General features: G+C 36.4%; 1 protein-coding gene across 1 annotated transcript in view; it reads left to right on the top strand.

The window, feature by feature from the left end:
• Positions 1-24,517, top strand: part of LOC150108524 (cAMP-dependent protein kinase catalytic subunit alpha-like) — a 202,834-nt gene that overhangs the window by 53,244 nt on the left and 125,073 nt on the right. Inside the window, exon 4 of the mRNA XM_090415947.1 lies at positions 15,637-15,765. Within this exon, the coding sequence (XP_090272073.1) occupies positions 15,703-15,765 (63 nt within the window). The 5' untranslated portion in view covers positions 15,637-15,702. The remainder of the gene's footprint in view (positions 1-15,636; positions 15,766-24,517) is intronic.

Here is a 24,517-nt window from a genome sequence, read left to right as displayed (position 1 = left end):
CATATCACTCGTATATGCTCAGTAGAATGCTCATGATCAAATAAGGTTCGTGTTATATTTCCCCAGTCATTAAAACCCTTCATTAAGTTATTATTTGACTTAGAAAACCATTTTCAAACAAAGCAGTAAATTGCTTTGCTGGTTTCTGAAAAAATTAGCCACTCTTGTTTCTCCTTTGTTCCATTCGCCTTTTTACAGTAAAAATGTGATATATTTACATTTCTGATATGTATTCTATTGCATTCTATGTATTATTTTCTGGGGCATATTTATTAAAATATGCTTGATAAACTGTTCATTAATAGTAAATGGCCACACTGCTATATCGGTATAATAAGATATAGCTTGCTTGCTGATAAGTACAGACTCCGATTGAAAATTTTCTTCAGAATCCTCTTGATTTGTTTCGTTTACTTCTTTCTCTCCTTCTATGTTTTCCACATCATTTTGATGTTCTTCATTTTCACTTTCATCTCCTCCTGATAATGATACCAATGTTTCGTTTTCATTCCGAGAACTATGAGGTACAATTTCAGTTCTCTGAAATTCTTCATTTTCAGAATGCAAGAAAGACAAAATTGTCCCCTTTTGACTATTTAGCTGTTTTTCATTTTCTCTAAGTCATTTTCTTTGACCAACTCCGGATTCAAATTTTCTTGGCATAATTATATGTATTAATCTATCAAAAGCGAAACAAATATTTATTAAATTCAAAATAAACATATAAATAAAATAAACAATTACGTTAAAAGCTTAAAAAATGCAAAAATAGAAACTAGTATCTTGGTTTTGTTAAAATAAACGAGTAACAGTAAAATAAGAATAATAATTAATTGACTAATATATTCTAACCGACTGCGACAACTCTTTAACTATACAATTAGGTATATACACTTGTATACAGTATTCTGCTTTACAAGTACTAGTCAAATAACGGTAACTAAACTATCAGGTTAATTACCGTTTTTTGGAATTTCCTTTACTGTTCTACGATATTTGACCATTTTTGGTGCACAATTTATTTATTGTCTCTTCCCAAAAATATAAATGAATTTCACATGTATACAATAAATATTAATATTTAAAAAATCTTGGTAATATTAAAATAGCACCCTTGTGAGTCATTTTATATAAATAAATGACTAACTTATATCGATGGATTATAAATAATTATGCAACTTCTATGATACTTTATATTTAATATTAAATTTTCTAAATAGTTTAAAATCTTTTAATGTAATTCTAAATATATATATTATTTGCACTTTTAAATATTCCATGTAATTGAATCATAATTAATTTAAGGAAAGATGTAATTAAAATCTTTCTCTGAAAGATTTCAATTGCAGTGTTGATTATTGATTTTGAGAACGTTGATTTTGTTTGATAAGCTTCATTGACAAGCATCATAGTTGCTACAAAAATTCTGAATACCGAAAAAATATTAAAAGGTATGGTAATAATTTAGTATGAGGATAAAATTTTTTTTATTTAAAAACAAAGCATTTAAATGCAATCAAATTAAGCTTGCTAATCAAGGTAAAAATTGGAACTACATGAACTGTAAAGTTCAGATATTCTCACTTTTTTTGAATTTACGGTAATAAAAATTATAGCAAAAATCATCATATTTATGGAATTACAACATTTATTTATTACAAGATTTATTCAACTCCAGCTTTAATTTTTTTAAATTGCAGTAATAAGCATAAAAATTCCAGCTTTAGTTAAAATGTAGAGGCAATAAATAGTAACGATAACTTGCTATGCTTGCTAACATCCACTTTTTTACTTGACATTTTACCCTAAAATGACTAGAATATTGATGCACAACAAAAATGAACTGAAAAATCAATTTAATTTATAAATAATAATAAACTTGAAATCCAAATGCTCTATTTATGTGATATAGAAACTGCTCTTGTCCAACTAATTAATACATATAGCAGCAGTACACAAAAAAACCTCTGTTGTCTCTGGAACGTGTTTCAAAATGATCACAAAAACTTTCTTTAACTAAAAAACTTACTCTGTTTACAATTTCCAGTTATTAAATTTCTAGTATACTTGCAAAGAGCTTAGTTAACTCTCTATTAAGTTACTTTTACAAACTGTATATAAACTTCAAATATGCCACTAGATTCTCTTAATGACCCTTCTTGTTACTGTTAATCTAAATCTTAATTATCCAACTTAAACACATTATAAGAGGAATTGTACAAAGGTATATAAATCTTACAAAAGCTCTGTATCGCACATTCAGTCAAAGGCCTTGCACAAAAAAAAGTTCTAAGGCAATTCTCTCATCTCAGATCTTGAGCTTCCTTCGGGAAATCTGGCTTCAGAAATATCTCATTGGGAAAATAGCAGAAAATAGCGAACTGTGAACTGCGCCCTGCAGTATTCATATACAGCTCCGGCAGAAAGCTATTCTCCCACAGTGAAAAGAAAAACTTCTGAGTGAAGGTACTTCAGGTAATTTGTCTCGCCTTTTCTCCTCTGCTTGGGCTCACCAAAAATGCTTGGACTACCGCCTCCTTTTTCTGCCGCCTCCACTAACTCGAATTGCCGCCAACTGTCAACCGGGATTCCTCTCAGGCTTGGAAGCTTTTCTACGGCAATTGGAACATCTTTCAGCAACTCAAAGTCTTCTTTTAAAACTGGAACCGGGAAGCTCCTCTCTGGCAGCATCTGGAAACGGGAAGGCTCTTCTCTAGACTTCTGGATCCGGGAAGCCCTACATGCTTGGCTCTGTCCCCTTTTATTATGCCTTCTCTGAGACCTTGCACGAAGTTTGTACCCCCCGAAGAATTCGGCATGATTCTTTTATCTTAAGTTTCAAGTTCAGCCCGCTCTTTGTTCACTTCTGTGCCTTCTTTTGATTGTAAGTTGCCGACTATCGGAAAGTTGTTTGAAACTTTCTGACTGACTTCGGAGGTGTTTACGTGCAGAGCTTGTAAGCCTTTCTCATACACACAAAATTTAATAAATAACCTTTCTAATGCCACCATGTAGATCTATTACATACAGCTCCGGCGAAAAACATTGCCTTTGTTTTTAACACTCTAACATATTCTTATTAAAGTATATACAGTTAATTTCCAAAGGGCTATTTACAAAAATATCTAATACAAAATATACAGAGACAAACAAGGTTATTTTTTACAACATTCTTATGGGACTTGACCTAAGTAAATATTCGATGTAATGTGCTTTGGAATATTTAAGCTACAATCGGGTTTTTACAATTAGTCTAAATAGTCCAGCGAAAACCATCTGTGACAAAATGAAACTAGTTTATTTATTTAAAAATGCAAAAATACAAATTTATTAAGTATATCTTTATAAAGTTCATAATTAAAAGGACGACTCTAATAATAATAATAATAATAATAATAATAATAATAATAATAATAGATTTCTACAGATGTGTCTCATCTTGTTTTGGAATTATCAAGTTATTCTGAAGCATTATGAATTTTGCTATTTTATTATTATGCCGCTAATATTTCTTCAAATGTGGCACTTTTTACAACAAACTGGCTAAGTTATGTTGAATATATCTGTTCACAAATATACCCAAAATTCCTTTGACCAAATAAAAAGGCAGCATTCTATCTGTTAAAATGCAATTTATCCCCCCTGCCATCAACGGATTATTATAGTTATGTGCACTGTATTTCTTGGATTGACCCTTTTTTGAAGAGACACAATTTACTTATTGTGTCTCTTCCCAAATAAATACGAATTTCACATGTGCGAAAATAAATGATCAAAATGTCTGTTTGCATTGGAAATATTATGTCAAATATTTATATTTTTTAAATAACATTTATTGAAATAAATATGACATTTTGCTTCCTTTCCTTGCAAAATAAGATTACATGGGTTGCACATTTCAATTTTAGGAACGATTTTTTTAATTTATTTTTATGAACAACAAATGGTGTGTTAAACTGCATTACTTGGGGTTTGTATTTTATCAGATTCTACGCCTTTGTCTTTTGCTTAAAACTGCAACAGTACAATTACTTTGGAAAAATAACGAATTCAAACAAAAAGAAAGTGTGCACATGTTATCTAGCAGTATTTGTGTGTATGTGTGTGTGTGTGTGGTGATAATTTTGGGAAGTGGAAGTTAGCCATTAAAGGCGAATTTATTCTATTATGAAAATTTTGGAAAAAAAATTTCATTTTGACACATGTTTCAAAAGAAAAACTGTAGGGAAAATATTGCTACTTCAAAACTGCCGCATAATATCGAAATTAGCCAAAAATATGTACATAACAGTTGACTTCATAACTGCTGTTTATTTTGATTTGTAGTGAGCGATTAGGGGGGGAAACCAAGAAAGTTGCAATGCAAAAACCAACAGATTACATTATAAAAATTATGCATTACATGATATGATTCAAGATTTATGTATGATAACTAACCTTCGAACTAAGATTATGAATAAAATAGGAAACTTAATTTGGAAACAGATGGAGGCTGTATTAATTTTTAGATTCGGATTTTCAAGAATTTATAAAATAATTGTGAAAAAAATAATTATCTTCAATCAAGTTCTTGGAGAATTTTAAAATGTATTGGCGATTAAAATAATTTGCAAAAAAAATTGATAGTGACATTAATCTTCCAAAGTGATACAATATGAAGTGAAGAAAGGATGAAAGGATTTCTTATTTTATGCTTGCATTAAAAACTACAATTATACAATAAAAACAAGCAGCAAAATGAATATAACTCATAGGTATTTAGTCTGATGTAAGTTAGATTCCAGTTACCAAGAAAACGGAAAGCAACTTCGTTTCTTGCTGTAGGCAACTGAACATAGCTACTATATACGCCAAGTAATCTAGTTAAGTGTTCTTTTCAGCGTGAAGGATTATCGCACCTTCTAATGGACATGACGATCAAACTACATTTCTTATCCATGTTCTTTCAATATGTGGACAGAATATTATCCAGGTTTTCTGAATGTATATACACGTCCAGCAAAGAAATGGTACGCTTACATACATGGATTTTATGGAATACAAGAGTTCCTGTTAGTTTTATATAGTTTTATATGTAGCAAAATCTGGTGCTCCAAAGTCTTGGCGCCCATATGCGATTGCCTAGATTCACCTAATGATAAAATCAGCCCTCATGTCAGTGTGTTCCTCAACAACCAAGTAATCCTATGTGCAATCTTGTACACCTTAGCAATGTGTCTCCTGAACTTCATCTCCCTATCTACCAACACTCCTAAGTCCCTAGCCTCATCAATCTCTTGGAGTACTGTTCCATCAGTGTAATACATAGCTGGTAATCTTTTAATCCCAAAATGCATAACTTTACACTTTTCCACATTGAACTGACATCCATTTCCTTTTGCCCATTCTACCAGCTTATTTAAATCATCCTGCAAACTTTCAACATCAGCTTGATTTATATTGCACTACCCAACTTTGCATCATCAGCAAACAACTGAATATCTCCCTTTAAGCCATTTGCTATATCATTTATATACAAATTAAACAACAATGGCCCCAAAGTATAGAACCCTGAGGCACACCACTAGTCACCTGCCTCATCCTAGACTTTGCTCCTCCATACACCACCTTCTGGTTTATCTCCCTGAGCCATTCTCCTGTCCATATCACCAGTTTAGAATCCATCCCTATCTGCTGCAATTTGCATAACAGTGTTCCATGGTGTATCCTGTCAAAGGCCTTAGCAAAATCCAGAAGAACCACTGTGTAGCCAGTTCCTTTGTCCAACTCGTATGCCATTCTATTATAAAAAGTTAATAGATTGCTAAGGCAGGATCTACCTTTAACAAAACCATGTTGGCCTCTATAGAGTATCATATCCTGATCCACCCATTCTTGAATTTGTCTTTAACCAATTTTTCCAATACTTTTACCACTACTCCTGAGATGGTGATTGGTGTGTAATTAACTACCACAGTTTTAGAGCCACCTTTATGCAAAGGAACCATTTTTGCCTAACTTCCACTCCCTATGGACCATACCAGAGTTGAAACTTAAGTTAAATATCCAAGTAACAGGAGTTGACAATTCCTTTGCACATTCACGCAACACCTGAGCTGATATTCCATCTAAACCTACAGCAGTGTTTGCATTTAAATTTTGCAATATATTAAATACCTCTGATTTCTTAACTTCAATTCTCACATTAGTTATTGCTACAGGTACAGAGACATCCTCACTTGGGTCATAGACTTTTGAAAAGTGATCACTGAGTAACTTGACTATTACATCTGATTTTGTCACCTCAATACCATCAGCACCCACTAAAGTTATCCTTCTGAAGTCATTCTTCCTTTTACTTGCCATATAGTGGAAGAACGCTTTAGGATTACCCTTGATGTCATTGGCTAAGGTTTTCTCATAATCTGATTTAGCTTTTCTTACTATGCTGGTAACCTTCCTAGCTTGAGCCTTGTACTGCTCATGGGTGTACTGATTGCATTTCTCCTTGTACATTCTCCATAACATTTTCTTTTTTTTTTTGCAGATCAAGCTTCATACTACTGCTCATCCATCTAATGCCTACCTTGTTTGTCTTCCTGACCATGGGGACACAATCTGATATTGCTTTCCTCAGATACCTGCTGATTTTATCCCATGCACTGCTAACATCTTTCCCCTGCAACATGTTCTGCCATGTGATGGCTGCAAGCCCACTCCGAAGCTTGTTATAATTGCCTAACCTGTAGTTCCATATATAGAGGGAATCTGCAATTTTTGTATACCAACAAGAAGCATTCGAAATAAGAGAGAAGAATTTTTGGCATTAGTCAGTGCAATCTCACCAAAAGTTGTAGGCATTAGTGAAACTTGTACCCCTTCTTAACAGAAAAATCCACAGATTTTGCAAGCTCCCAAGTCAATACCACATGATCGCTTTCACCAATTGGAGGTAATGAGGACACCTTACTTATGCATATATCCTCCAAACCAGTAACCAGGTCCAGCACTCTCACACCACGTGTCCCTTCAGTTATGTGCTGTTTCAAGTAATTATCTCGTTGAAGACATATGAACTCCATGTCCTTTTTGCTACATGATATTTCCTCCTTCCAATTGATATCACCATAATTAAAATCCCCCATAATAATCACTAAACCTGCACTCAATGCACTAATTTGCTGATGCATGAATTCAATATCTCTCCCTGTACCCCCTGGTCTGTAGCAGCATCCAACTGTATATTTGGTTACATTGGTCACTATTTGATGCATGAATTCAATATCTCCCCCTGTACCCCCCCCCCCAGGCCTATAGCTTCATCCAACTGTATATTTGGTTGCGTTGGTCACTATTTGATGCATGAATTCAATATCTCCACCTGTACCCCCTGGCCTATAGCAGCATCCAACTATATATTTGGTTGCGTTGGTCACTATTTCACACCAGACCGCTTCAAATGAACCCCCATTCACATGTCTATCTTCTTGATATACTACTTTCTTTGGCTGCAGCACATCAGCTATCATCAATAGTACTCTTCCCCCTATTTTATCTTCTCTGTCCTCCCTGAAAATACTGTACCCAGCACATTCAATTCCAGTGACCACATCTGCTGCTGACAGCTAAGTTTCACTAATGCCTACAACTTTTGGTGAGATTGCACTGACTAATGCCAAAAATTCTTCTCTCTTATTTCGAATGCTTCTTGCATTGGTATACAAAAATTGCAGATTCCCTCTAGTCAAAATTCCCTATCAAAGGCCTTTTCAAAATCATGAAGGCCACAAAACTTTTCTACCTTTCTTCCAGTACCTTTCAATGAGCTGTCTTAGAGCAAAGATGGTGTCGGTTGTTTCTTGGCCAGTCATAAACCCAAATTGTGTTTTGCTGATTGACACCAAGTCTCACAATCTCTCAATTACGCTTTCCCATATCTTCATAGTGTGGCTCATGAGTTTAATTCCACTGTAGTCACTACAGGACTGGATATTACCTTTGTATTATATATTGGAACTAGTATACTCTCTCTCCACTCACCCCTCCATGTGGGGCACCTGTTCGTGGTGGAGGGGACCTCCCAGTGATGGTTCTGGCCCTTTTCATTCTTCCTCTTTTTCTTTGCTTTTCTTCCCTTATTCTTTGCTCTACTTCTCCTGAGTCTTTTTCACTATCCTTTTTCCAGACCACCATCACTGGGATCCAACGCCCTGCCACTGTGTTTGCCATGCAGTGCGACCTGTGGACATCCGGAAAGGGGGGATCCTGGTAGTCTTGCACTACTTTGGCCCCTGCTTCGGTAAGACAGGTGGTCCTGGATGGCCCAGCCAGGATCAGTCGGATAATGGGCTTGCCTGCAAGGGTCAACGGTGTTGCAGTGTCTCTCACCCCCACGGGCCCGGGTCGGGATCCTAGACCTGCTGCAGTGCCGGTATAGTGTCCAGGATAGCCCTGGCGTTCCACTCCTGAGCGCATTTTTTGCTTGCTGGGTAGTGGGTGTCCACGTCCATGTGTGGCTCCGTGGTGGGTGGGACCTTTGGCACCAAATTAAAAATTCCTTAAAATATGAATTCTTCATCCTTAAATGTTTCAGGGACCCTAGCAAAGTCCCTGATAATATAGACACAGCATATGGGAACAGAAGTAAGAAACAAAAGATATCGGATACTAAGAAAAATGTACCAACCTTTTTTAATCATTCATGCAACAGGTGAAAAACCAATTGGGAAAATGTCGCCCTTCTTTATCCAAAAAGGTTTAGAAGGACTGCAGGATCTCCCAAAACTGTCAAGAAATTGCGTTCTGGTGATATCCTCGTGGAAACAATGTGCAAACAACATTCCGAGAAACTACTGTGAGCAACGACAATGAGTGGAATACAAATTGCAGTAACACCTCACAGAACACTCAATTCCAGTAGAGGAGTGATATCAGAATAGGATCTCCTTGAGGTTCCTGATGATGAGATATGTTCAGAGCTTAAAGATCAAGGAGTGACGGGTGTGAGGTGCATCCTGATACGCAGGGATGGTCGCCTGGTCTCAACCAAGAACATCATCCTTACTTTTGATACACCTAGGCCTCCAACATCTGTAAAAGCAGGGTATCTCAGCTGTCCTGTTAGAATATATATCCCTAACCTGCTGAGATGCTTTAAATGTCAAAGGTATGGACATGCCCAAACTGCCTGTCGTGGTTCTACTACCTGTGCTCGATGTGGTAGTAAAGAACATGAAAATAAATCTTGCTGTGAAAAAAAAGTTAAATGTGTCAACTGTCATGGAGATCATCCAGCATACTCTGGTGCATGTCAGAAATGGAAAGATGAAAAAGAGATACAAAAAATAAAAACAGAACAAAACATTACATATTAGGATGCAAAAAGAAAGCTAGCCACCATTACACCTGTTCTACAATCCTCTTATGCTGAAAAAGTAACAATTAAAAAAGTGCCAACAGCAACTCAAACATGTATGTCTATTCCACCATTTGATAATTTCACCATATCTGAACTTTACGATCGTAAGTGCTTCTCTGTTGAGCGCATTAATCACAAGACCAATGGCCTTACTCCAGAGACAACTGCAAAAATGGTCCCATTCAATGAAAACTCATCTGTCAAAAAAATTATGGTGGAGACTTCACTCAAAGATAAACCACCAGACACTCGCACAGAAAAAATGGATACCTCGATACCCACTGAAAGCAAACTAAGCATACCAACTGACCCTAACACATTTGATGTTTTGAACACTCTACCAGAGGAAGAGATGGACACTGGCCGTCCGTACTTCCCTAAAACAGTGGATAAATATAAATCTGATAAAGGTAAGCCCTCAACCTCTCGAAAACCAGACAAGTCAATAAAATCAAAACAATAGGAAAATTTTTACAATGGAACTGTCATGGGATCTGCCAGAATATTGACGATATCAAGATGTTGTTGCAGAAACATGAACCTTTCTGTTTCTGTCTACAGGAAACTTACTTAGAACCCAATGAGGACCATACCTTTAGGAATTTCACTGTTGTACGTAAGGATAGAACTGGAGATGGTCCTGTTTATGGAGGAGTAGCTATCCTATTGGGCAGTCATACTCCTTTCCATCAGGTCCAGCTTAATACTTCTCTGGAAGTGGTAGCGATTCACTTCTCTGTGGGATTCCTTATTACAGTATGTTCAATTTATTTACCACCAAATGCTGAGTTAAATGAAATTGATCTTGATAACCTTATCTCGCAATTGCCTGAACCCATACTTTTGATGGGTGACTTTAACGGTCATAATACTCTATGGGGTAGTGCCAACACTAATAGACGAGGACGAAGCATTGAAAAAATTCTTGATAATAATAACCTTTCCCTTCTAAATAATAAACTCAATACTTTCTTCCATATGCCTACCCACTCATATTCTGCAATTGATCTTACAATCTGTTCCCCTTCCATTCTTCCACTGCTCATGTGGGACGTCGAAGAGAACATACATGGAAGTGATCACTTTCCTGTTCTTTGTACAATGTCTTCGCAGGAACCATGTTCACCCACACGGATACCTATATGGAAAATGAACGAGGCTGACTGGAACACTTTCTCTCATCTTGCAGAATTTAATGCTGATGCCATCAGTCAAACACCTATCAATGAAGCTGTAAAATATACAACAGAATGCATTGTCCAGGCAGCAACAACCTCCATCCCAAAAACATCATCTCGATTTCCAGTCTATCCAAAGCCTTGGTGAAACCCAGAATGTCAGACAGCCAAAAAAGATCAACACAGAGCATGGAGCATATTTCGTAGATACCCCACCACATCAAATTTAATAACTTTCAAGCGTGCTCGAGCCAGAGCACGTTTTGTAAGACGTCAGAGTCAAAAACAATCGTGGATCCAATTTACTACATCAGTTAATCAAATGACCAATCCAAAAATTGTATGGGATAAAATCCGGAAAATGAAAGGCAGATATAATACACATTGTTTGTCCACCTTAGACTATAATGGAAGTGTTCTTTCTGATCTCAAAGCTATTTCAGATACTTTAGGAGAAACTTTTGCTAAAATCTCAGCAACAGCTTCATATTCTCCAGAATTTTTAATGCTGAAAGAGCAGCAAGAGAAACAAAGGCTTAATTTTTCTACCAACATTCTTCAGCCATATAATCAGCCATTTGTCAAGGAGGAACCAAAAAGAGCTCTCCTACAATCTCACCCTAGTGCAGTAGGACCTGATGACATCCATTATGAAATGATAAAACATCTACCATCATCTTCAATGGATCTTCTTCTCTTATTATACAATAGAATACTTGCAGAGGAAGAGTTTCCAAATTCTTGGCATAAGTCAATTGTCATTGCTATCCCAAAACCAGGAAAAGATCCAACATAAGCAAATAATTATCGACCCATTGCTCTGACCAGCTGTCTTTGTAAGATACTGGAGAAAATGGTTAATGCCAGACTTCTCTGGTACTTAGAAAGCAACAGTCTTCTTTCCAATACACAATGTGGTTTCCATAGACATCGATCAACTTTAGACCATTTAGTTCGGTTAGAAACATGTATAAGAGATGCATTTCTGAAGCGAGAACATCTTGTCTTGGGTTTTTTTTTGACATGGATAAAGCTTATGACACAACCTGGAGATATGGCATATTAAAAAACCTCTATAACCTAGGTCTCAAAGGACACCTCCCTATATTTATTAAAAACTTTCTATCCAAGTGAACTTTCCAAGTCAGAGTGGGAAGTACGCTATCTCAACCATATTTTCAAGAACAAGGTGTTCCCCAAGGCTCTGTCTTAAGTGTAACCCTTTTTGCTATAAAAATCAACTCAATCATTGAACAGCTTCCTCCCATTGTAGACAATGCTCTATATGTTGATGACTTCACAATTTACTGTCACTTACATAACATGAGGGTAACTGAAAGACAACTTCAGCAAGCAATTGATCATGTCTCTCTGTGGGCTCTTAATAATGGATTTAGGTTTTCAACAGAAAAAAGTATCTGTGTACACTTCTGTCGAAAACACACTCATCACCCAGATCCTGAACTAAGAATGGGACCTACTGTTATTCCAGTAACTACAGAAACCAAGTTCTTGGGACTCATTTTTGAACAGAAAACTCACATTTCTAGCACAAATTCATCAACTAAGAGAAAAGTGCAAAAGAACTTTGAACCTCCTTCGCTCTCTATCCTCTACTGAGTGGGGTGCTGATCGAGCTTCATTGTTCCATCTTTATCTTGCACTTATACGTTCAAAGCTGGATTATGGGTCCCAAGTCTATTGTTCGGCAAGACAGAGTAACCTACGATGGTTGGATTCCATCCATCATCAGGGTATACGGATAGCTACTGGTGCCTTTCTCACCTCACCCACTCCAAGCCTCTATGTAGAAGCAAATGAACCGGCTCTATCACTTTGACAAAAACAGTTTATTGAGGCCCGGCTCCCACTGAAGAGACCTCAATAAAGGTCGAAACTAGTCTGTCAAACTAGTCGAAACTAAACTGGGCTGTGGCCCTTCCCTTAATGCATAACATTAGACATATCTGCAAGGAGATGTGTTTTGCATTATGGGAGATACTGAGATAGGAGTGTTGGTAGATTGCTCCACCTTTGCAAGGAGTGCCTTGGTGTTGTACCACCTTACCTCAGTCCTGAAGATACTTTCAGGCACAAACTTTGTTTGCTCACACTTGGATAAAGGATTAAACTAAATTTATTTTACTCTAACCAAGTGAAAAATAAACTTTCAACATCTTTCTCTAAATCCAGAGTAATGTTATAATCTTTAGTATGGTACAGTATGACCTTTGTAGTTTTTGTACCAAATAAACTATAAACCAACCAACCAACCAACTTCCCACTGTCCACCCTGTAACTGCCTCTCAACAGTTCATAAGTCTTGATCATATCACCTCTCCTTCTATCCACCAAAATCTGTAGTCCACATTCCCTCAGCCAGTTTTCATAATTAACATTGTACAGTCCTGAAACCATCTTTGTTATCTGCCTCTGCACCGTTTCCACAGTTAATTTATCCCCTTCAAATCCTGGAGGACAAATTTGAGAACAATAGTCTAAGTGTGGTCTGATCAGGGTCTTATACAATGGAATGATAACTCTTCTATCTCTGCAGGTCAGCATCCTTGTCAGTATTTCAGCAGTCCTCTGGGTTACCTTCACCACTTTTGCAACGTGCCCCTAAATTTCAATTTTCTATCGATCATCACCTCTAGATCTCTTGTCTTCCCTATTTCCTCAAGTACAGCTCCTCCAATCTAGTATGCAGCCTCCCATCAATGTATCCAAAAAACTTCAAGACTTTACATTTTGCTGCATTAAACCGACACTCCCATTCCTTTGTCCATCTGTCTAGTTTATTCAAACTCTTGTAGGACTGTCACATCTGTACTATTACTAACAACCCTTCCCAGCTTCACGTTATCTTCAAACAACTGAATATCCCCTTGCAATCCATTGACAATGTCATTGATATAAAGGTTATACAATAAAAGTCCCAGTACTGAGCCCTGTGGAACCCCACTTATAACCTTCTGCTTCCTTGATATTGCCCCACCATACACAATACCTCTCTGATACCTATCAGACAGCTATTCCTGAATCCGGTTGACTAACCTGGCATCTAAACCCATGTGCTGCAACTTAAATATCAGCTTATCATGTGGCACCCTGTCAAATGCCTTTGCAACATCCAAAAAAAAAAATGGCAGTGTATGCCTTTCCCTCAACAACTACTCTTGTCACTTTATTATAAAAGGCAATCATATTACTTAAGCAAGAGCATCCCCCCCTAACAAATCTATGTTGATTCTCACAGATAACATTACCTCTTTTTCACTTGCAGTTCCTGTTTGATATTGTTTGTCATCCAAACAATGTCAAACAGGATTGTCATCCATTTTACACCAAATTGTCTGCTTCTTCACTCTTGGAATACAGCTTACTATTGCTGCTAACAAATATTCCTTCAACATTTCCCAAGCACTAATGATATCCTGGCCTTCCAATTCCACCCTCCATGGAACTGGAAGGTGGAATTGGAAGGTTGACATCTAAGACTATTATAATCACTCACCTTATAATTCCACATGTTCCCTTTTCTTTGATATTCCTGCATGTCTATTCATCTGCCATGTCAAAACCACATGGTCACTCTCTCCAGCTGGAGGGTGGGTGGGGAAGAGAGATGTCATCTCAGTTATTATCAGCTCTTCTGATGCTATGACCAAATCCAAAACTCTTGAACCTTTTGTTCCATCTATTACATGTTGCCTAAGACATTTGCCCCTCAAGAATTCTAGAAATTCCATTCCCTTATTACTACATGCATTTTCCTCTTCCCAGCTTATACTGCTGTAATTAAAATCTCCCATAACAATCATTCTTCTTGCACTTGCCAAGTTCAACTGCCTAAACATCTCCTGCTCCTCACCTTCTGTACTCTGGCTTGAACAACACCCCACTAAATATCTTGTCTTGCCCACCTCTACCTCACACTATATGCTTTCAAAACCATTAGTGTCACTGCTTTCCAAAGCCTCCACCTCTTAGAGGACATAATTTTGGCACCTGTTTAACATGAGTCTTGCAACAGGACAAGTCCCAAAGGAATGGAAGGTGGGAAAAATTGTTGCCCTTCACAGAAGGGAGGAATAAGACTGAGGATACAAATTATAGGTCAATTATAGGACATAGTGTTTGTCTGAGGTTGTTGTCACGGTATTAGAGAAGTTGGTGAGGACTAGGATTCAGAAATGGATTGATAATGATAAAAGAATATTCTTTGGTCAGCATGGATTTGTTAGGCAAAAGTCATGTTTATGGATCTGAGTTGGTGAGGAGTTTTTACTAGATTAATGTGGAGTACATTTTTCATAGCATTGAGGGTGGCAAGAGTAGAACTATAGGACATCCCTGGAAATTGTATAAGGAGGAGGAGGAGGGTGAGTGCAGAAACTGTGAAGGTTTAAGGCACAGTATGATGATCTTTTTGCATGAGAGAGTATGAACCTCCCATGATGAGTCCTTTGATTCCACTGAGTTCAGGTGTTAATAATAAAATAATAAAAGTGTACTCCATACATTGAAACCATCCTATCCCATTATCCCTGCAGCACTCGTTCTAGTTCCAGTTCAGATCTTTTGTTGGCTGCCTAAACTTCCTGTTCTTTGCTCTACTGCCCATCTGAGACCATCCCTTCTTTAATCCATCTTATCCTCTGAGGTTTTCTAATTCAGCACTCCACACTTGATCTAGCCCTAATCAGCAGTCTCTCTCTAAATGCATGTTCTCCTTCTTAGGTGCAATTTTCTATTTATATAAATCCTTTTACCACCCAAAACAACTCACATTCTCTACACGTTCCAAGTCTTCTGCCCATTCTAGGCTGTCATCTCATTCATCAGTAATGCTACATTCTCAGTTCATCATAATATCTAGGTAGCTTGTTCATTTGCATCACCTATAACATCTCTCAAAACCCTTCACTGTTCATTTTCCGTTTCAAAATCATCCATGGATTACCATAATAAACAGTGTAAATTTTATAAGACAAGAATTTAAATTTACACTATAAATGATACCTATTCATTTGAATATTGTTTCTAAATTTTATTTAGGATACAGGCTGCTTTAAAGATTTTAAGGTAGCAAGAACCTTAGGTACAGGATCATTTGGAAAAGTAATGTTAGTGGAACATAAAGAGTCAAAAGAATGGTATGCATTAAAAATCATTTCTGGTGCTAAGGTAAGTGCAGTGATATAATTAACAATTAAATATTCGTTAAGTTTTTCTAAATCTAGTTTTGATTTAATTATGTTTTTTAAATTCATAGTTGTTTTTTATTTAGGTGGTTACATTCATTTTTTTTGTTTTATCATTCAGAATTTATTTTCTTCCAATATTTTGAATGTAATGGTTGGTGTTAGACATTTGGAGTGACTGATGCTTGAAAAGGGAGAATGCACAGAGAAACAATAAAGCTAGTGTGGATAAGGATCAGAGAGAGAGAGAGAGAGAGAGAAAAGGGGGGGGGGGAAGGTATAGAATGTATAGCATCTAAAGGGAAGCAAAATGGTGAAGGTGAGGTAGCCATGAAGAATGCTATATGACCCCTGAACTTCATCTTCCAATCTACTAAAATCCCAAGATCTCTAGCCTGGTCAGTTTCTCCCAGCAGAATGCCACCAATATAATATGACATTGGATATCTCAACATGGAGTGTATATCTTTACATTCTAATGTTGAATTGATAGTCAATCACATGCCCACAATCTGCAAGTACTGGATGTCATTCATGTTTACCCTAACCATCTTTCAACATCAGCAAATAGCTGTATCTTTCCTGTCAGATCCTTCCTAATGTCATTAATGTAAATATTGAATAACAGCAGACCAATGACTGAACCCTGAGGTACAGTGCAGGTCACTTTATAATCTGATAGTTTATAATCTAATCCCTTATCCTCTAACTTATGTAACAGCCTTCCATGCTCTATCATGTCAAAAGCTTTAGCAAAGTTCAAAAGTATCATGTGCATCCAGTTTTTTTGTCTAACTCAGCCATAACATTATTATAAAATGAGAGCAAGCTACTCAAACATGACCTTCCCTTAGTAAAGTGCTATCTACAAAAAAAAGGAAGAGCAGTTGGAAGGTTATTAGGTTATTATTAATAATTTGCTTCTACAGGTGCAATATTGATTTGTGTGTGTGTGTGTGTGTGTGTGTGTGTGTGTGTGTGTGTGTGTGTGTGTGTGTGTGTGTGTGTGTGTGTGTGTGTGTGTGTGTGTGTGTGTGTGTGTGTGTGTGCGTGTGTGTGTGTGTGTGTGCGCGCGCGTGCGTGTGCGTGCGTGCATGTGTGCGTGCACACGCATGCATGCATGCATGCATATTGGTATTTGAAGTATAGAAAATTTTTATCAAATACACTCTTGTTGGTGTACATGGCATGACATGGTTAAGATAATGATAAGTATAAAATCTTTGTGGACATCATTAGGCCAAGCTGATTAACTGATACAAATTTTTTGGGAATAGTTCAATGTTGAGATGATAGTGTGTATATCATCTAGAGCAGTGGTTCCCAACCTTTTTCCACTTGTGTACCCCTTTAAAACTCATTTCTATAAACTGTACCCCCTTGTTTTTAAATACTGACACTTTTGTTCAGTGCCTATCTTAAGGTCTCATTTCCTCATTACCTCATTTCCACTATTTTAGTGGAAATGAGGTAATGAGTTGAGAAAAGAAAATTACCACACTAAAAGTACAAACCACAGATTTAATTTTACAATATTTGTAACACAGAAATAAGTATAGCTTCATGCTAATTATTGATAATGATGATCAAGTATTTAACAAACTTTTTATTTATTATTATCAATAATATTTATTTGTGTTATCTGAAAAGTCTGTAATAATTGGTATACAGATCACTAGCCAACTAAAACATTGTTTTAATCAGCTAGTGATCTGTACTAAGAAATTATCATTTCTTAGTAATATGTGATTGTTCTGGAAAGGAGGATGGGGTGACAAAAGTGACACATGAACTGTGCATAATGATTGATAAAAGAGTAGTTTGAGGGAAGGATTCATAGCCATGCTAATTCGCTCACATTTGCTAATGTGAGCTAGTTTTGAAGTGTCTTCATTAGTGGTGATTCAAACTTAACATTTATTGTTCCATAACTAATGTTTTGCATTTTGTTTACTTTACTTGTTTTTCCGCCATTGCTGATTATTTTTCATGTACCCATGAATGGCCCGTACCCCCAGGATACGTGTACCACCAGTTGGGAACCGATGATCTAGAGCAGGGGTGTCCAAACTACAGCCCGTGGGTCAGATGCAGCCCACAATATGATTTTATTCGGCCCACCAATTGGACTAATTTTTCAATAAGGATCTGCAAAAAAAAAAAAAAATCTCTCTTTTTTTTTTTTTAAATCTATTTGAAATCTATTTATATTAATATCTATTTATATTAATGCATTTGAAATCTATCAACACAGGGTGCTGATAGATTTCAAATGCATTCATTAAAATTGTGTTCAAAATATAGTCCCGAATAGCAAAAAGTAACCGTAATCCAAGTTACGGTCTTTCTAACTGTAAAAGGTCAGTTAAAATGGACTAACGAAGAAAAAAAATTGGAATTTTACAAAATTTTACAAGCAAATTTGAAGAAATTTGGTTGTAAATTTATCTCTATTTTTGGGACAATGTATCTTTGTGAACAAACTTTTTCCCGAATGAAATATATCAAGTCAAAATACAGGGCAAATTTATCTTATGAACATTTGAAATCGCTACTTGTAATTAGCCCTTCAAAATTTGAACCTGAGTTTAATAAGATTTTAAAAACACAAACACAGTTACATCATTCACATTAATGGTTTTATTATAATTTGTGATAAAAATATGAGAATTTGCTGATAGTGTTCGTTGTCGTTAATATACGATAATTTAATCTCACATACTCTGTAATCAGTTTTTATCTGCTTTCAATAAAACTCGTATATCTAGTTCTAGAGTTTTTTTTTACTACGGCCCACTGAACAGTGCTGAAGTACCCAATGTGGCCCTCACGGCGAAAAGTTTGGAGACCACTGATCTAGAGGAATGGTGAAGATATATATATTGAGAGATATATAAGAGAAATGCATATAAAATGAATTATTAATACAGTAATCGATCATGGACGAATTATAATTTTTACCATTGATTATTATATTTGATTAACATGATTTTGATATACATGGTAACATCCAGGGATTAATTAATCACATTAATCAAGGGATACCTGTACCATAACAAGGTGACAAATACCTTGTACAGGGGAGATGCATATACAGTGGTGTACTTAGATTTTGCAAAAGCTTTTGATAGACTGCCACACGACAAGCTCTTAAATAAATTGAAACAAATGGGATTGAATAACAGACTTCTGAGTTGGATCAGTGACTGGCTGTCGGATAGGTATCAGAAAGTTGTATATGAGGGTGTGGTATCCCAAAAGAGAAAGGTCACTGGTGGTGTGCTGCATGGATCAGTTTTGGGGCCATTCTTGTTCAATTTGTATGTTAATGATATTGTGATGCATTTAGTTGGTGATATGCAGCTGTTTGCAGAGGATGAAAAACTGGGGAGAGCAATGCAGAGTCAAGCAGATATTATGACCTTACAAGAGGACTTGAATAGATTGCATGAATGGGCAGGTAAGTGGAACTATCAGTTCAATGTTGTGTATTTGGTAAGCAACGATGGGATGCAAAGTATACTCTTGGTGAGGAAAATTTAAAGGAAGTAGAGGAGATGAGAGATCTAGGTGTGATGGTGGACAAGGACATGAAATTCAAAGGCCACATTGCACAAGTTAGGAAGATGTCACATTGGATAATGGCAATGATGTGGAGGACCCTGACATGCAGAAATAGAGAGGTTATAATGCATTGTATTAAGGCCTTGATCAGACCTTATATGCATTATTGTGCATATAAGGCCCTGAGTGCATACAACATTGCCGGGTTTTACATGGTGACAAGGATATGTTGGAAAGGGTCCAGAGAAGATTCACAAAGGTAGTCAGTGGTCTTTGGAATGTGGAGTACGAGGACAGATTGAGAGAGTGTAAGTTGCAGAGCCTTATGAATAGGAGGAGGGGGGGGGATATGAATGAGATATATAAGATAGTCAGGGGTTATTAGGTTCTTTGCATGGAGAGTGGTTGATGAGTGGAATGCATTAGCTGAGTTTGTTGTGAATGTAGATACATTGAATCAGTTTAAAGCACGGTTGGATGAGCATTGTGAGCAATAAAATGTGTACCTTCCATGATGAGTCTCCAACTCCATGGAGATCAGATGTTAATAATGATAATAATAGTAATAAATTAATATTGAAGAGGTTTTTCATGGAATATTGGAAATCGCAGGGAGGAAAGGAGAGGAGAGAACAAGAGGTCATCCCTGGAATCTGTAGAAGGAGGGTGTGAGCAAAGAGTGAGAAGCAGGATGTTTTTTTTTTTTGCATGGAGAATGGTGAATGATTGGAATGCATTGCCTGAGAGTGTGTGGGGTCTGTAGGGAATGTAAATGTGTTTAAGGCACAGTATGATGAGCTGTGCGTATGACAGGAAGACCTCCCAAATTGAGTCTTTGACTACATGGAGGTCTAGGAATAATAATAATAATAATAGTAATTTCCCTTTGTATACGTGCGTAGAGGCTTAAGTGCTGTGAGGACCTCATGTTGGAGGCTTAATGGATTTTTTACAACACTCAAAAAATTTTTTTTTGAGTGTTGTAAAAAATTCATTAAGCCTCCAACATAATTTCCCTTTGAACTCATTCATTGACAGAGTACTTACCATGGATTCTGGCAACTCATCCAACCCATTCACCATTCTCCAAGCAAAAAATCTAGTCATCATACTCTTGCTAACTGCACTTACAATTTTCAGGGCAACACCTTATTCTCTCCCTTCCTGTCATATAATGAAAATTTGCTTTTGTATCTGTTTTATGAAACTGCTAAAGGTTTGTTCATTACAAAATAAAAATTTTGTAAACAAACTTTCAGTCCATCCACATAGTGATGGTTCCATCATCCCATCACTATCTTTTTACATGTCTCTTCTTCCTCTCCACCGATTCTTTATTCCAAAATAACTCAGGTGACCAGATCTGTGCAATAGTCTAGATGTAGCCATATGAAAGCCTTATAAATAAGAGATAATAAAGAGATATCTTCTGGTATGGTTGGCTGAGAGGTTAGTCTAATCTAATCTCCAACCAACAGGCTGTTGGTTTGAATTCCACCATGTAGCATTGATGTTTGTAATTGTCTTAAGTTGGAGATAAATGCCATTACTTGGTGTGAGACCACACCCTTCTGCTTATTAGAGGTCTGAAGTGGCTTGAAAATGTCCCATGTTTGTTCTCTACGAGAAGTTTCTAGTTTATGTTAAAAATAAACAAAAATGTATAAAAATGAAATCAATGTAAAAAAAAAAATAGAACAACATCCTTAACCCACCCACGGTACTAATGTACTGTAAGTTTACAACTTTTCATGGTAAGAGTCACATAACAAAAAACATAAAAATAAAAAATAAAATAAATAAAAATAAAATAATAACAATAATCTCCTTATCTGCTTGTCAGCATGTTCTTCAACAACCGGGTAATCCTATGAATTACTTTGGCCTCCTCTACAATATGTTCTCTCAACTCCAACTCTCTATCTGTAATCACCTCCATATTCTTTATTGTTTTCATATCTTTTCATCCCAATGTGCATACCTTTGCACTTGCCACATTAAATTGTTAGCAGTTATCTTTTCCCATACTACTACTCTATTTAAATCATCCTGTATGATCTCTATATTATCTTTTTTAATGATAGCTTTACACAGTTTTATGTCATCAGTAATAACTAGATATTTTCCATAAATCATTTCATTGATGTACAAATTAAATAGCAGTGGCCTGAGTACAGTGATACCCTGCATCAGCTGCCTTCTCCAAGATTCAACTTTTCTTTATATACAAATTGATGTCTGTTCATCAGCATCTTCTTATCCAGCTTGTTATAAACAGCTTCATATCTATACCTATTTGCTCCATTTTATTTAACAGAGTTTCATGTGGTATCCTACTGAATCCCTTTGCATAGTCTAGCAACATCATTGCATAGCCATTTCTTTTATCTAACCCAACTATTACTTTATTAGAAAAGTGAGTAAATTAATAATGCAAGACCTACCCTTCACATTGCTGTGTTGCTTCCTTTAGAGCAGGGGGGGTGGAGAACCTTTTTAGTATCAAGGGTGAAAATTGCTCATTTAAAAACTTCCGCAGGCGACTGGCAAATTTTAACTCATATATAGTGTGTGTGCAATATATATCTCAATAAGTAAACGTGCAACATTCTCATCTGATATGGTATCTTTTAATTACAATTGTGTAGACATATAATTATAACAATCAAGCAAAGGCTATATTTAATTTATTTAAAAAATTATATTTATTTTATTTTAACTGAGAACTTTATTAAAGCAATAATAGCATAATAAATATTTCATCAAAGTTAATGAAGCTTACCTTTAATCTTAAACTTTTTAGTGAGAAGGTTGAAACTGATTTTTTTGTGAAAGCTTAGAAATATTAGCTGCCCTTGATGAGACAGCTACTCGTAGTTCATTGGCGAGATTTTCGTCAGTGAGTCTTGTACAAGGGCGATTTTTTGCCAGACTTAATTTTGAAAAAAATTGCTCACATTGATAAGTAGTAGAAAACTGAGAAGTTATTTTCAAGACATTATTTTTTAAAGGAGGGAATTTCTCAGAATCAATAGATTTGTAAAAGTCCAATATAGGCAGATTACTATATTTTGATCTCAAAGTGTTATCACGCGGTTATCAAAGTGTTATGCATTAGCAAAGGGGTGAATTGAAATAAACCCGCGGGCAAAATTTCGCTCGCGGGCGAGGGGTTCCCCACCCCTGCTTTAGAGTGTCATATTCCCCTGCAATCATTCCTGAATTCTGCCTTTGACCAACTTCCCCAACTTTGAAATACTAATTGGTCTATAATTTTCTGTCTGAGTTTTGGAGCTTCTTTCATACAATGGAACTATTTTCCCCTCTTTTCATTCCATTAAGAACTTATCTGAATTGAAGCATATCAAACACCTTTGTCAGAGGCACTGCCAATTCCCTTGCATACTCTTGTAATACACAGGCTGATATCTATCCCATCTAATCCAATGGCCATATTCACATTAAGATTTTTCAATATCCAAATACCTCCAGTTTCTCTACCCATATTCTCACATCATTCCTTGTCACTTGGCACTGCAGTATTTCCACCTGGATTGTACACCCTTATAATATGCTCATTCAGTAACCCAACTATTTCATGTGCTTCTGTTACCTTCTATTACCATCAACACATTATCTTTCCATAATCATTACTTCCTTTTACCCACCGTTTGGAAAAATAACTCTTTGGGATATCCTTTGGCCTGCTTGACTAATTTCCTCTCATAATCTGATTTTACTAGGCTTCTCTTTGAGGCTTCCTCCATAGCCTGCCTAATCATGCTCTGTATTTCTCATACCCCTCCTTTTTTAACTGAAATTCTACTGGCAATGACTTTCTGGGTTAAGAGTGCATGATTAATCCCCCATCCCCTCAGTCAAAGCAATGCAGTTAACTTGATAATTGACAAATTAGCTGATGCTCTCGTCAGGTCCAGCACTTTTGAATCCTAAGTCTTCTCCATCACACTCTGTCTCAGCATCATGTAATGAATTAATTATTTCTGAGGTAGCTGTATATAAGTGATTATTTTATACAGTTGTTTAAATGCCATTCCTTTACCTCTTTTCAATCTGTGTGTCCACAGCTACAGCCCCCATAATAAAATTAACACACAATGCTACAGCATGTCATCACATCTTTCTTTGTGCTACTTGGCCTATAGCAGCAATGAACTGTATATTATGTTATGTGTTCTCTGTCTTACACCAGAAGATAGCCTGAAATGTAGTACGTTCGACATCACTGTCGTGCTTTTTTTTGGTCATTTCTTATGTTGTCATTAGCAAAACCCTTCCTCTGTCTTTTTTGAAAATACTTCTTACACTATATCATCCTTCATCAATGAAGTCTCACAGATGTTTGCAGCTTTTAGTCAGGATGAACTAATTAATACCAAAAACTTTCTTACTCAAGGGCTTCTGATACTGGTATGCATGAGTTATAGTATCTTCACAACCACTGTTAAACCTTGCATTAATTATCCCATTCAATGTGGAAGCTGAGAAGCTACATTTAGCTTTCTTTGACCAGTTACTTACTCACTTGCTGTATGGGTGCCTGCACACACCTGCCCACATACCTTGAAGAGCCCTACCCTACCCTTCCCAGCTGAATAGAGAAGCTATATTAAGTATTTTTTGATCATTCTTCCACTCACTTATCTCAAGAGTACCTGCATACCTGAATGTGATAGTGTCCTTAACTTTGCACTTCTAAACTTTCACTGAACAAAAATTTCTCCAGACAACACCTATCTCACATCTAGTCAAGTACAATACATCACATATCCATAAGTTCCTCCATTCATCAAATTCACTTTACACATCCAGATACTACATGTCATCCTTCCTGCACAACCTGCACATTGACTCATTTGTGATCATGTTCCTTCTTCTCATTTCACCTCTATTATACCATGGCAACAGACTCCAGCAGTAGTTAATAAAGATCATGTAGAGAGATTCTGTGGAATGATTTTTGGATAAACTTACATTGTGAGCAAAGAATAATGGTTGCCAGTTCAATGTGACAGAGTGTAAGTTTATGCACTTTGGGCTGAAAAGATGTATCTTACATTGATGGAACTTTTCTGCAACTAAGGATTTGGAGGGTGAATGCAGACAAGGAGTTGCATCTTAGATCTTACACCAAAGCTCACAGAGTATAT

The sequence above is a fragment of the Typopeltis vanoorti genome, chromosome 3 (assembly GCF_054136105.1).
Source record: "Typopeltis vanoorti isolate ZY-2024b chromosome 3, IOZ_Tvanoo_1.0, whole genome shotgun sequence".
Taxonomy (NCBI): Eukaryota; Metazoa; Arthropoda; class Arachnida; order Uropygi; family Thelyphonidae; genus Typopeltis; species Typopeltis vanoorti.
Note: the sequence above shows the minus strand (reverse complement) of the source record. Positions and strands in the feature narration are given on the sequence as shown.